Source organism: Gobio gobio (genome assembly GCF_949357685.1).
Source record: "Gobio gobio genome assembly, chromosome: 7".
NCBI classification, from domain to species: Eukaryota; Metazoa; Chordata; class Actinopteri; order Cypriniformes; family Gobionidae; genus Gobio; species Gobio gobio.
The window spans coordinates 48,886,054-48,899,892 of NC_137103.1; the positions used below are offsets into that span (position 1 = coordinate 48,886,054).

Sequence of the window (13,839 nt, forward strand, 5' to 3'; positions counted from 1 at the left end):
ATTTAACATTCCATGCCGCATTAAACATGGCAGTACAACTCCATAAAATCTGAACAAGGAGCAAATGTTAATCTATTTGAGTCACACTTTTTTGAATTTGCTAATTAACACAAAATGATCCTATTTACATATTTAGCACCAGAGCGAGAAATCTCCTCAGCTCAGAGTCTTGCATATGATTAAACCAGAGCACTTTGTCAGCATTAATGACATCTTTTTGTCATGAAGGGTCATTCTGATGGAACCTCAGAAGACAGAAGAAGCTAATGACCAAATAAATGTAACATTTCTTCTACGTCTAGAGAAAAAAAATCCATCCAGCATATTATTTCTGTCTAAAAAGGACAGTGAAAAGGCTTATATAATACCCATATTAATTAGCAATGTCTTTCCTGGTGCAAAGATTAACGGTTGTCACTTTTGGAAAATTGTGTTTTTATCGCTCCTATATAGTCTGGAAAGTGTCTGTTATGGTTGTTTTGTAATGACAGTACAGATATTACTTATAATGTTGCAACAATTTAAGTCATTTTTACGACTATTTTACACCATGGTTTGATAAACGTTCCCACATTTTACTCAGTGTGTGGTCACACTTTAGATTAGGGTCCATTTCTCACTACTATAGGGTTAGTTCACCCAAAAATGAAAATGAGCCCATGAGTTACTCACCCTCAAGTCATCCTAGATGTATATGACATTCTTCTTTCAGACGAATACAATCGAGTTATATTATACAATGTCCTGGCTCTTCCAAGCTTTATAATGGCAGTGAATGGCTGTTTCAGTTTTGAAGTCCATAAAAGTGCATCTATCCATCATATAACTGCTCCATATGGCTCCGGGGGTTCTTCTGAAGCGAAGCAATGCATTTGTGTAAGAAAAATATCCATAGTTAAAATTTTACAAACTGTAATCTCTAACTTCCGCTAACTGTCTTACGTGCATTCATGAGAGACTGCCATTAAAGCGTATGACGTAGGACACAGGCGTAGCGTAAGTTCCAGGGACGAACGCGGAAACACAGAGGATAGAGCAAAACAAAACTTGGTTCTAGTGGAACTAGTATATTCTCAACGGAGTGTCCTACGTCCAAACTGGTCTCATTGGAAAAACGTATATGTGGCAACATTTTTGCAAACCGCAAATACGTACCAATATGTACATATCACTGCAGTTTCCAACAGAAATGAACACCAGAGGCAACAAAACAGCAGCCACTTTTTATCGTTGTTTTTTTTTTTAACCATAGTCCATGATTTGTAAATGAATACATGTTGGAGTTTGCATCACTTAACCAGCTCCATATGTTCAGCTTTTCTGACATACCAAGCTTGCTCAGTAGCTCAGCTGGTACAGAATTTTACTTGCAATGCTGAAAGCTCGGGTAAGTGAAAGATGAGTCATGATAGAAGAGTTCAAAAGACAAGCTAAAATGACATTGTTACAATTGTATTTTTGTCACGTTTGCTTTTGTTAACACTATCGGGTAGGTTTAGGGTTTAGTGTAGGTGCACATTATTTAACGTGATGGAGCATTAAGCTTTTAGCGCCACTAACCGGACATTTGAATACAGAATTGCAGTGATATGTTGCCAGATTCACACTCATCTGTTCCGGAAAAAAAACTAAGCTTTGCATGACGCAACGTATTTTGGGGTTTGCAAAAACATTGCCACAGGTACGTTTTTCCAATGAGACCAGGCTGCCTACGTCATACGCCAGTTTCTCATGAACCGTACGACAGTTAGCGAAGAGTTAAAGATTACAGTTTATAAAGTTTTAAATATGGATATTTTTCTTACTCAAGGCCTCTATTAACCCCCGGAGCTGTGTGGAGCACTTTTATGATGGATGGATGCACTTTTATGGACTTCAAAGCAGAAACAGCCATTCACTGCCATTATAAAACTTGGATTAGCCAGGACATTTTTTAATATAACTCTGATTGTATTCGTCTGAAAGAAGAAAGCCATATACACCTAGGATGACTTGAGGGTGAGTAAATCATGGTTTAATTTTAATTTTTGGGAGAACTATCCCTTTAACTACAACTTTTGCCTTACTTCTTATTAATAGTAAGGTAGTTGTTAAATTTAGCTGTTGGGTAGGATTAAGGGATGGAGAACATGCAGAATAAGGCATTAATATGTGCTTATAGCCAATATTCTTGCAATGTGCATGCTAATAAGCAACTAGTTAATAGTGGGAATTGGACCCAGTGTTTAAACAGCTCTGAAAAAACACTATGCTTGAAAACGGATTCATTGCATGAAACAGAAAGGCTGACTGAACTTCAAATAATCCAAGTGGATTGGGTTAAGCGTTGGGTAAACCTATTTAACGCTATGTTGTAAATGTGCATCTCTCTTGTCTGAGGGTAAGTGGTGCGCAACATATCTCTCCATCCTCTGAAGTGCACTTTTTCACCATAGCCTAATTGTGCCAGTATTTTGCGTGCAACAAGGCAAACAAGCTCAAGCTGTAACAGAACCCTGTGTGTGTATAAATAGCCCTTTTATCACATGCTTGTGTCCGTTGCTAAGTGAAATCCAAGTCGAAAAATTGAACATCAGCTTAGCTTGAATAATTTGATACACTGCCATTTCTCCAACTTGGCAAGATCAATTTCCTCTAAATCAAATCACTGTAATTACAAAGAGAAAAGTCTGCAGTTGCAACATTGCAGCTTCAGCTAAATAAATAAATAAAAGTGTCTGTTTCAACCGCTGTAAAACCCATTTAAGAATTCAAAGGATATACAAATAGAACCCATGATCAGTGCAATCTGATCACTCGTACGTGAGGAAAGACGGCCATCAACTATAAAGGCTTTTGTGTTTATCATCAGATAAATCATGATGGAAAAGAGCGTTACACTTTATTTAGATAGCCACTTTGGGTTAGTAGAATAATTGAACATGTACTTACAAAGTTATAAGATGGGGACCATCAAAACAAAGTGTTAGCAGTTATTAAGCAGACAGTCTAATGATACTCCAATGAATGGTGGTAGTTGACATGTAGTTGCAAAGGTTCTTATAGTAGTAAAAGGTCTAAAGTGGACTGTCGAAAAATAAAGTGCTATGGAAAAGTGTAAGGAGCGGTTTATGATACATGGATGGAAAAGTTAAAAAACTTGCCAGAGGTTTACTTCATGAGACTTACTTATTTGACTTACTACTGCTTATTATTTATTATCTATGAATATGGGTATGTTTTTGCTTATTTTAGCAGTTTTTCAAGCAGATTTAAAGAATAGTTCTCAAAAATGATTTAATCACCCACATTGCTCCAAGATCCTCCAAAATCCTACAGCTCTTTTCCATAGTGTTCGCAGCTGTCAAGATAAAAAAACTATAAATACACTATAAAATATTGTAAAAATTGCAAAAGATTTAAACTGATAATCTCAGATCTCTGCATTTGTGTTACCATTCAGATTCAATAATGTCATTAGCTATGTTTCCATCCAAAGTTTTGCAAATTTAACTTGGAATGTTGAAGATAGCAAAATAGTCACTTCGTGGGAAATTGGCGCAAAATATCAGGATTTGCGTCTAAAGCCCGGAACACACCAAGCCGACTTTTCATGCATCGGCCAACTAAGTTTTCTCTGTGTTATCCGAAACCATCGGCTGAAGTTCATCCTTGTCGACTATTTTTCGGCCGATTCGACATGTTGAATCGGCGCCGGCGCTCGTCGGTCAGTCGGGCCATCTGATCATTCTGATTGGCTGTTCAGCTAGCGAACCAGTGCACGAGACAAAAACAATGGAAGTGACCGTCTGTGGTGAGCGAGATTCTGAGATCCCTGTAGCTCTTCTGTTTTCCCGCTTTGAATAACGAAAACAGACTACTGCCACCAGGAAAGGTATTTCCTCTTACGCAGGTGCAAAACGGACGTGCTACTTGGCCATCGGATGTCGAGCTTGGTGTGTCAGGGCAACTTTGGACCCAGACGCTGCCGATGTCAGCCGATTCTGCAGTCTGCTTTCATCGCCACTAGTTGTAGGTTGTCTACAAACCGGAAGGTTGGTGGTTCAATCCCCGGTTCCACCTGACCAAATGTAGAGGTGTCCATGAGCAAGACACCAAACCCCAGCTGCTCCCGACGAGCTGGATGGCGCCTTGCATGGCTGACACCGCCATTGGTGTATGAATGGGTCAATGTGAGGCAATATGTAAAGCGCTTTGGATGGCCATGGGTCTGTTGAAAGTGCTGTATAAATGCAGTCCATTTACCATTTAAAGGGTCATTATTAACTTACCCTCATGTCGTTGGACACCCGTAAGACCACGTTCATCTTCGGAACACAAATGAAAATATTTTAGTTGAAATCCGATGGCTCAGAAAGGCCTCCATTGGCCCAATGCACTGTACACTCTCAAGACCCATAAAAGGTACCAAAGACGTCGTTACAAAGTCCATCTCACTACAGTGGTTCTACAATAACTTTATGAATCGACGAGAATAGTTTTTGTGCGCAAAAAAACCCCTAAATAACGACTTATATCGTGATGACCGATTTCAAAACACTGTATCATGAAGTTTCGAAGCTTTATGAATCAGTGAGTCAATTCAGCGGTTTGAATCGCCAAAGTCACGTGATTTCAGCAGTTTGGCGGTTTGACACACAATCCGAATCATGATTCGACTCGCTGATTCATAACACTTCAAAGCTTCATGATGCATTGTTTTGAAATCGGTCATCACTATATAAGTCGTTATTTAGTTTTTTTTTGCGCACAAAAACTATTCTAGTCGCTTTATAAGGTTATTGTAGAACCACTGTAGTGAGATGGACTTTGTAACGACGTCTTTAGTACCTTTTAAGGGTCTTGAGAGTGTACAGTGCATTGTGCCAATGCAGGCCTTTCTGAGCCATCGGATTTCATCTAAAATATCTTCATTTGTGTTCCGAAGATGAACGGAGGTCTTACGGGTGTTGAACGACATGAGGGTAAGTTATTAATGACAGAATTTTCATTTTTGGGTGAACTAACCCTTTAACAAGCTTAAGACACACAGGATGTAATAGGATGTAACAGGAGGTAACGGATTAGGGAGGAGTGCCATCTGGTGGCGTGACACATTTATCCAATCACATCCACCGTCGAGGCACCGTTTTTTTGTTGTGCATCGAGGCATTTATTCAATAAATGTGTTTCCGTCTTAGTTTTTTCACGTCCTCTTATCGGATAAAAAAATGTATTCACCTCAATTGAGGGCATGTATTTTAAGCACATTTTTAGAATCCATGCGCAGCTTCAAACCGTTCTCACTCCCACGGTGTCAAAATCTGAAGTATGGTCAAGTCGTGTCACAATGAAGACGCTAAAGGTACCCCTAGGTGTCACTAGACCTTTGGCGTCATACACAGACACGTTGGGCATGGAAACGTTATCGTCTTGATGAAATTATATATTGGGTAATGATTTTGCCATTATGACATGTTGGAATGTGATTCTCAATTTAATCAGCCAGCATAATTGTATTTATATTTATTTTACACTATTTAGACACGTTTGCACATGTAACCCAACCCCATCCCATCCCTAAACCTACCCATTTGTGTATTATATGACATAAAACACAGGATATAACAGTCAGATACGACTGCATGCACAGTTTATTAAAAATGTAGAAATATTCTGAGACCAAGTGACTGATTTGTGTGAAGAAAATCCCCAAAAGCGACCAGCGTCTCCATCCACCGAAGATCATGCACACATTCAAATTTTAAAAAATGCCGCTCGAAGAAACGGTACGTCAGATTTCATAGTGAAATTGCATTGCCACTTGTATGTCTCGTGACCAATTGCGTCATTACGTCAGCTTTGATTGTAAAATGTCATTGGCTCTCGTGTATGTCTTGTGACCGATCGTGTCATGCTAAAGAGTCGGGTGTATCATTTGAATGAGATATGACTGTGTGCATCATTTCATCATTTCAGCAAATAAAACATTAAGATCAACTCGGTTCTTTACATGAAGATATCGTATGACTTCAGAAGACTTGGAATGCAACAAAAGTTAATACTTTTATACTGTTTTGGTCAGTTTTTGCAATGAATATCTGTGACTGTACTTTTATTTGCCTGTTGTGAGTTTTATATTGTTTAGAAGTGGGTAGGTTTAGGGTAGGAGTTGGGTTAGTTGCTCCAAAATGTAAAAGTAGCCTATAAATATTCATAAAATCATGTCTGCTTTTACAAATGTAAAGAATTAAATGCGTCTTGATTTGACGCATTGGGCAAACAACTGAAATCAATTGAGCACCCTGCATGCCGATATAGTGACGCCTAGGGGTACCTTTAGCGTCTTCATTGGGATGCGGAAGGCTCTTGACCATGCTTCAGATTTTGACGCCTTGGGAGTGAGAATGGGTTGGCGTCTTGGCGTTTTTTTAATGCGATATCCAAAATGAGCATAAAAATGGGGGGATGGAAACATAGCTATTGACACCAAAAACACCACGTGTCGCATGTCTTGCAACCAAATGCAACATATAGTTTCGAATAATGGATCATGAGATCTGAAAGCTGCAGTAGCGGAGAAGATTTCCAGGAAATAACTTAAATTTCATCTTTTTCCCACACAAAGCTATCATATTGCTTCAAAAGACACTAGTGATATGGACTACTTATTTTGTAGAAAAGAATTTACCTAATGAAGTTGGGTGGTTTACATTTTTCACCACCTGGAGTTGCATTGAGTGCAAAAAAAATGCAGAACAGGTTTTAGACTCAAGCATTAAAACCTCATTCTCAAGATGGATTATGCCTAGAGTTACATTGTTTACATGCTTAGAAGGAGGGGAGGTGTGAGTCCAGTTGGGTGATAGATGTATGCATACAAAAACTAAAGCTAGGTTTTTCAATTTTGACTGAGTTGATTTGAACTATCCAAAAATAGCTGCTAGGAGGCTAAACCATGCATTGACAAAGATTAAGATTTATACAGCAGAGGAAATCAAATCTATATCATGCAATTTCATGTTTACACAATATAACTTGGGGTCATGAACTATCTGAAGGATTTAAACACAAGTGAAACTCTATTTACCTAGTTATCTTGGTTTATAGTGTGTCAGTTTTATGAAATGCCATGGTGTAGATTAATAACGGTGGATGTAGAAATGTAGTACAAAGCCAACAGCGTGCCAACATGAACCTTCAGGGAAAAAAAGAAAAGAAAAACGCTTGCTAAATTACAGAGATATTTGCACTCAGGCATACCCCTGAAGTTCAGATGATTACTTACTATTGGTTTGAAAGATGAATCAATACAAAGCAACCTAAAGAGGTTTCTCGTCAGCACATAAAGGTTACAGCTATTTTTCTTGAAAAACATGAAATCAGTCAGGGTGCGATATCCCGCAAGCAATTTTTCATATTGGTAGATTAACCTTTTCAAAAATAGAGTGCACATGATTCCAGAGCAAACACAATAGCGACGATTGCTTTCATCCATGGGGTTTTCCCTCTGAAGAAAGAGGAGAGATTCATGTTTTTAGGATGTCTCTAATTAAATCATTTAGAGTCGCAATTCTGCTCGATAAATCAGAAATAGTCTCACCAGCCAGACTTTTTGACTATTGCCATAATGTTCAGAGTACACTGCTGTTCAAAAGGTTTTGATAGGTAAGATTTTTGTATGTTTTTAGAAGAAGTCTCTTATGCTTACCAAGGCTACATTTATTTTATTATATAAAACAGTGATATTGTGAAATATTATTAAAATGTAAAATAACAGTTTTCTATTGTACTATATTTTAAAATGTAATTTATGTCTATGATGTCAAAGCTGAATTTTCAGCATCCTTACTCCAGTCCTCAGTGTCACGTGATCCTTCAGAAATCATTCTAATATGATGATTTGCTGCTCAAGAAACATTTATGATTATTATCAATGTTGAAAACAGTTGTGTAAAATTTTTTTTTTTAGGATTCTTTGATGAATAGAAAGTTCAAAAGAACAGTATTTATCTGAAATAGAAAGCTTTTGCAACATTACCGTTCAAAAGTTTTGAGTCAGTAAACTTTTTTGTGAGGGGGGGGGGTGACTTAAAGAAATTAATACATATATACAGCAAGGATGCATTAAATTGATCAAAAGTGACACTAACGACATTTATAATGTAACAAAAGATTATATTTAAAAAATAAATGCTGTTCTTGTGAACTTTCTATTCATCAAAGAATCCTGAACAAAACGTTTTACACAACTGTTTTCAACATTGATAATAATCATACAGTTTTCTTGAGCATCAAATCATCATATTAGAATGATTTCTGAAGGATCACGTGACACTGAGGACTGGAGTAATGATGCTGAAAATTCAGCTTTGACATCATAGACATAAATTACATTTTAAAATATAGTACAATAGAAAACTGTTATTTTACATTTTAATGATTTTTCACAATATTATTGTTTATATACATACAGTGGGGCAAAAAAGTATTTAGTCAGCCACCAATTGTGCAAGTTCTCCCGATTAAAAAGATGAGAGAGGCCTGTTATTTTGTTATGTTATTTTTTCTGTTTGAACTCGTTATCAGTATAAAAGACACCTGTCCACAACCTCAAACAGTCAGACTTGAAACTCTACTATGGCCAAGACCAAAGAGCTGTCAAAGGACACCAGAAACAAAATTGTAGACCTGCACCAGGCTGGGAAGACTGAATCTGCAATAGGTAAGCAGCTTGGTGTGAAGAAATCAACTGTGGGAGCAATTATTAGAAAATGGAAGACATACAAGACCACTGATAACCTCCCTCGATCTGGGGCTCCACGCAAGATCTCCCCCCGTGGGGTCAAAATGATCACAAGAACGGTGAGCAAAAATCCAAGAACCACACGGGGGGGCCTGAATGACCTTCTGAGAGCTGGGACCAAAGTAACAAAGGCTACCATCAGTAACACACTACGCCGCCAGGGACTCAAATCCTGCAGTGCCAGACGTGTCGCCCTGCTTAAGCCAGTACATGTCCGGGCCCGTCTGAAGTTTGCTAGAGAGCATTTGGATGATTCAGAAGAGGATTGGGAGAATGTTATATGGTCAGATGAAACCAAAATAGGACCTTTTGGTAAAAACTCAACTTGTCGTGTTTGGAGGAGAAAGAATGCCGAGTTGCATCGAAAGAACACCATACCTACTGTGAAGCATGGGGGTGGAAACATCATGCTTTGGGGCTGTTTTTCTGCAAAGGGACCAGGACGACTGATCTGTGTAAAGGAAAGAATGAATGGGGCCATGTATCATGAGATTTTGAGTAAAAACCTCCTTCCATCAGCAAGGGCATTGAAGATGAAACGTGGCTGGGTCTTTCAGCATGACAATGATCCCAAACACACCACCCGGGCAACGAAGGAGTGGGTTCGTAAGAAGCATTTCAAGGTCCTGGAGTGGCCTAGCCAGTCTCCAGATCTCAACCCCATAGAAAATCTTTGGAGGGAGTTGAAAATCTGTGTTGCCCAGCGACAGCCCCAAAACATCACTGCTCTAGAGGAGATCTGCATGGAGGAATGGGCCAAACTACCAGCAACAGTGTGATACCTTGTGGAGACTTACAGAAAACGTTTGACCTCTGTCATTGCCAACAAAGGGTATATAACAAAGTATTGAGATTAACTTTTGTTATTGACCAAATACTTATTTTCCACCATAATTATCAAATAAATTCTTAAAAATCAGACAATTCTGTCTCTCATAATTGAAGTGTACCTATGATGAAAATTACAGGCCTCTCTCATCTTTTTAAGTGGGAGAACTTGCACAATTGGTGGCTGATTTTTGCCCCATTGTATATATATATATATATATATATATATATATATATATATATATATATAGAGAGAGAGAGAGAGAGAGAGAGAGAGAGAGAATAAAAGCCTTGGTGAGCATAAGAGACTTCTTCTAAAAACATTTTAAAAATTTTACCGATCAAAAACTTTTGAACTGCATATTGTAGTTTATTTTGCAGGAAAATGAAAGCTCATTTAAATTATAGCACAGTGTTAAATCCTACAAATAGCAATGGAGAAATTTTATTCTAGAGAGAACAATGTATTGATTTTTCTTTTGGCTAGTCTTCAATATAAGTACATTTCAGAGATATACTGTACATCTGAGAACAGTGTAATAGAGTGCTGCAAGGATGACTACACACCTCTATCAAAAATGTGAATTTTGAAGCTGTTATGTTTATTTAAAAAAAAAAAAACCCTGCATGTTTCTCATAAGTAAATAGATAAGAACAGTTGGGGTGTGCGTGTGAGCAGTTTACATTGTAGAACAAAATATCCAAGTATCAAGTATTGTCAAAACTTATTTTATTCATAAATTGAAAAACTTCATTATTAAAACCCACAGGAAAATCTTGAGGGAACCACTGGCGAAATGATCTTCTGGGTTTTGACATCATTCCTCCGGCACTCTCTACACTGGAAAAAATGTCCAGGATTTTACAATATTTAACTGTAATATTTCACAGTAAATTACATTATTATCACTTCACAGGCTTTAACTGTGATACATGACCGTCTAAACCTCTTTCCTGGAAATTTTACACACTTTATTAAACTGCTAAATAAATGTGTTAAATTGATCATGTTTTTGTGTTTATTTGAATTTAACATGTATTTTCAATGTTATAGGTTACTGATGGGTTAACAGATAAAAACATAAAACTTACAGTATGTTTTTAAGTGTAAATTAAGAGCACATTGCTGGTTACTGAGTTGCATTACTTTTAACACTGTAATTCTACAGGAGCATAGTGTAAAAAATTCTGCTGTGATTTTACAGTAAATTACTGGCTACTAATTGCATTACTTTCACAGTAAGGTACTGTATTTAATTTCACAATATACAGCTGTCATTTCACAATTATTTACTGTAAAAATTATACAGGAAATTACTGTGAATTTCACAGTACATTTTACAGTACCTTACTGTGAAAGTAATGCAATTAGTAGCCAGTAATTTACTGTAAAATCACAGCAGAATTTTTTACAGTGATATGCAGTAGTGCTGGAGGAATTTGCTAACTTTAAAAGACACAAGCCTGACTTTCCTGCACAGATCCTTTATTAAACCACAAAGTGATTAGATAGATAGATAGATAGATAGATAGATAGATAGATAGATAGATAGATAGATAGATAGATAGATAGATAGATAGATAGATAGATAGATGATAGATAGATAGATAGATAGATAGATAGATAGATAGATAGATAGATAGATAGATAGATAGATAGATAGATAGATAGATAGATAGATCTCACACACACTGTGCTTTCAAATATATACACACACACACACTACAGTATTCGAAAATGTACATCTATAAATAACGGTGCAGATGTAACATTTTACCATCTATTATACAAGTTTATTGTATTTTCATCCCTTTTCATTTTCATCAGGATGGCCTCATACACAGAGGTCTGGGCTGAACCTTGAATATCCACTGCCTGGTCTTTTCATTTAGAGTAATTTTACATGTGGTTCTGCACTGACGTGAAATAAATTGTTCCGCCCTCTTGTTGCAGACACTGTCAAAGTCTATATTTCTAAACGATGAGCCTGAAAAATACTGTTGTGGTGAAGCCAAGCAATTTGCAGAGCAGATCGCTCACTCACCGGCTTCAGCTCTCCGGGTCATTGGCCAGAGAGCAAGAGTCAATGCCAACTGGCCAACAGAACAGAATACAATCCAAAAATAAATGAAGAAAGAAAAAACCTTAAAGGAATAGTGCAGACCAAAAATAAAACTTGTAATTGTACAGTCTTAGAAGAAAATGTTCTATTTAGAACCTTAAAGGTTCTGTCAGGTGCTTCATATACAGGACCTTCATGGGTTCCCATGGGATCATTTTATGGATTTCGTTTGAATTCATTTTTCATTTTAATTAAATTAGCTTTTTACTTCATACATTATCGCTAGAAGATAATGAAATAACATGTTAAAATGAAAGTATTATTTGAGACATTGAAACATTTTAGCATATAGGGTTCTGTCACCCCCCTTTTTGAGAATACACATGAAAATGCACTATCCAAACGTAAATGGCTGTAATTCACGAATGCTTTGGAATATAGACCTAAGTTTGGTCTTGTTTTAAAGAAGACACTCGACAGATTATTACTGATGTAAAAAATTCTAAATATGAAAGTATGAAAAAGTTAGGGAAGTTTAAATGTACTGTAAACGAAAAATACTGTACTAAATAGTTTTATTTTATATATTTTCCCAAAACATTTTACAATAAAATTACTATAAAATCAAAGCCATGTTGATATCACAAAAGTTGATATCACAAAAATTGAAGTTCCCATGAGATTTTGTTTAGGTGCTATACCAAAAATAGCCACCGGTTGTCATCCACTTTCCATTGATTGTTTTTTTGATTCATTTCCTGTACATTTCTGTCCAAATAAGGAATCTTGAGACTCAGACCTTTCCGACGATATGTGTTTTGTCAAGATTAAAAAAGATTTTGATTATAAAGTAGTTCAAATAAATTTTGTAATATGAAACATTCACACCGCTCACTAGGGGAGGAGCCCGCTAGAAGAATTTAGAGTACCGTTTCCATGGTAACGCAACGTCCGATTTCAAAATGAGTTTAACAGGATGAATTTTGAGTTTGTAAGCTTTCGAATGATACCTAATTTATGATAATTACTAAAATATATTATATAAAAAAGAGAGCGCCCGGCAGGTTACATTTGAGGAACAGTTAAGGGGTTACATTTGAGGAAAAAACTCTAAGGTTCTCAATAGAACCCCACTGAAACTTTTCTAAGTTAGATTCTAGTTGTTTCTATTACACACATAATGAGATATTATGTAATGCTGCAGAAATTGTGTGTACATTTTGCAAATAAGATTATTGTATGTTGTGTTTTAGTTTACGTAAAATGATGGAACGTGGCTATTTTTACTTAAGCATTACCTGTGAAATAATCACAGCTTCAGCTTGAGTTATCCACAATTATACTTTACAGCCATGCGTAGGTTGCCACGAGGGAAGCTTTGAAGGTATGGTGTATTCATGAAAGAAAAGGGGATTGTGAATCAACCTCATCACGGTGAGCCGAAGGAATGTTTGAATAACTGTATCGTCACAGCCTTGAATGGTGGAGTGCGCCTCGCGCCTGCCCTTTCACGATATCTGTAGAAGTGAGCGCCTGAGGAATACATGAATGCCAAGCAGAGACACTGATTCTGCGGTGGATGTGGTAATCAGAATGCATGCATAATTCAGGCAGTTATATGAGAGTAGGTGAACTTGGAGAGAAAGAACGTGGGCGATGATGAACGCTAATTTAGTGCTTTTCGAGAGCACCATTCAAAAAGCATCAAGATGAAGCCAAGAAACTTTTTCCACTTAATTATATGGGCTTTTCTTTTTCACAATATGGAGCAATTTGACACAAAAAGCCTAAAGAAGGTGTTCTGGCATGAAAGGTATCTAAACTAAAGCTGTATTGTATCTGGATGACTATGGGGAAACTAGATTTGGCTGGTTAGCTGGTAGGTGTCATAACATCATCCTGCGGCCAAAAAGCTTATTTTGCCACAGTGTTATTGTTAACTAAAATAAAAATATGACAAACAGTTTTTGAAGCTGAAAAAAATTATTAAAATATTAGATGAAAAAAAAAATTTAAATATTGACTTGGCTGTCTGAAATAAATAAGTTCTAAAAAAACTACAACTCAAATGAATTAAAGCTAAATAGAATAACTAATAAAAATGACAAAAGCGCATACAATACCAGTTAAAAGTTTGAAATAAATTGGACGTCTCTTATGCTC

The 13,839-nt window shown here is 36.8% G+C and overlaps 1 protein-coding gene across 1 annotated transcript in view; it reads left to right on the forward strand.

Annotated features, from left to right (window-relative positions):
• Nucleotides 1–13,439: 13,439 nt before the first annotated feature.
• Nucleotides 13,440–13,839, forward strand: part of LOC307128776 (uncharacterized protein) — a gene marked incomplete at its 5' end in the record, with an annotated part of 8,372 nt that continues 7,972 nt past the window's right edge. Inside the window, one exon of the mRNA XM_079820719.1 lies at nucleotides 13,440–13,489. Coding sequence (XP_079676845.1) covers nucleotides 13,440–13,489 — 50 coding nt within the window. The remainder of the gene's footprint in view (nucleotides 13,490–13,839) is intronic.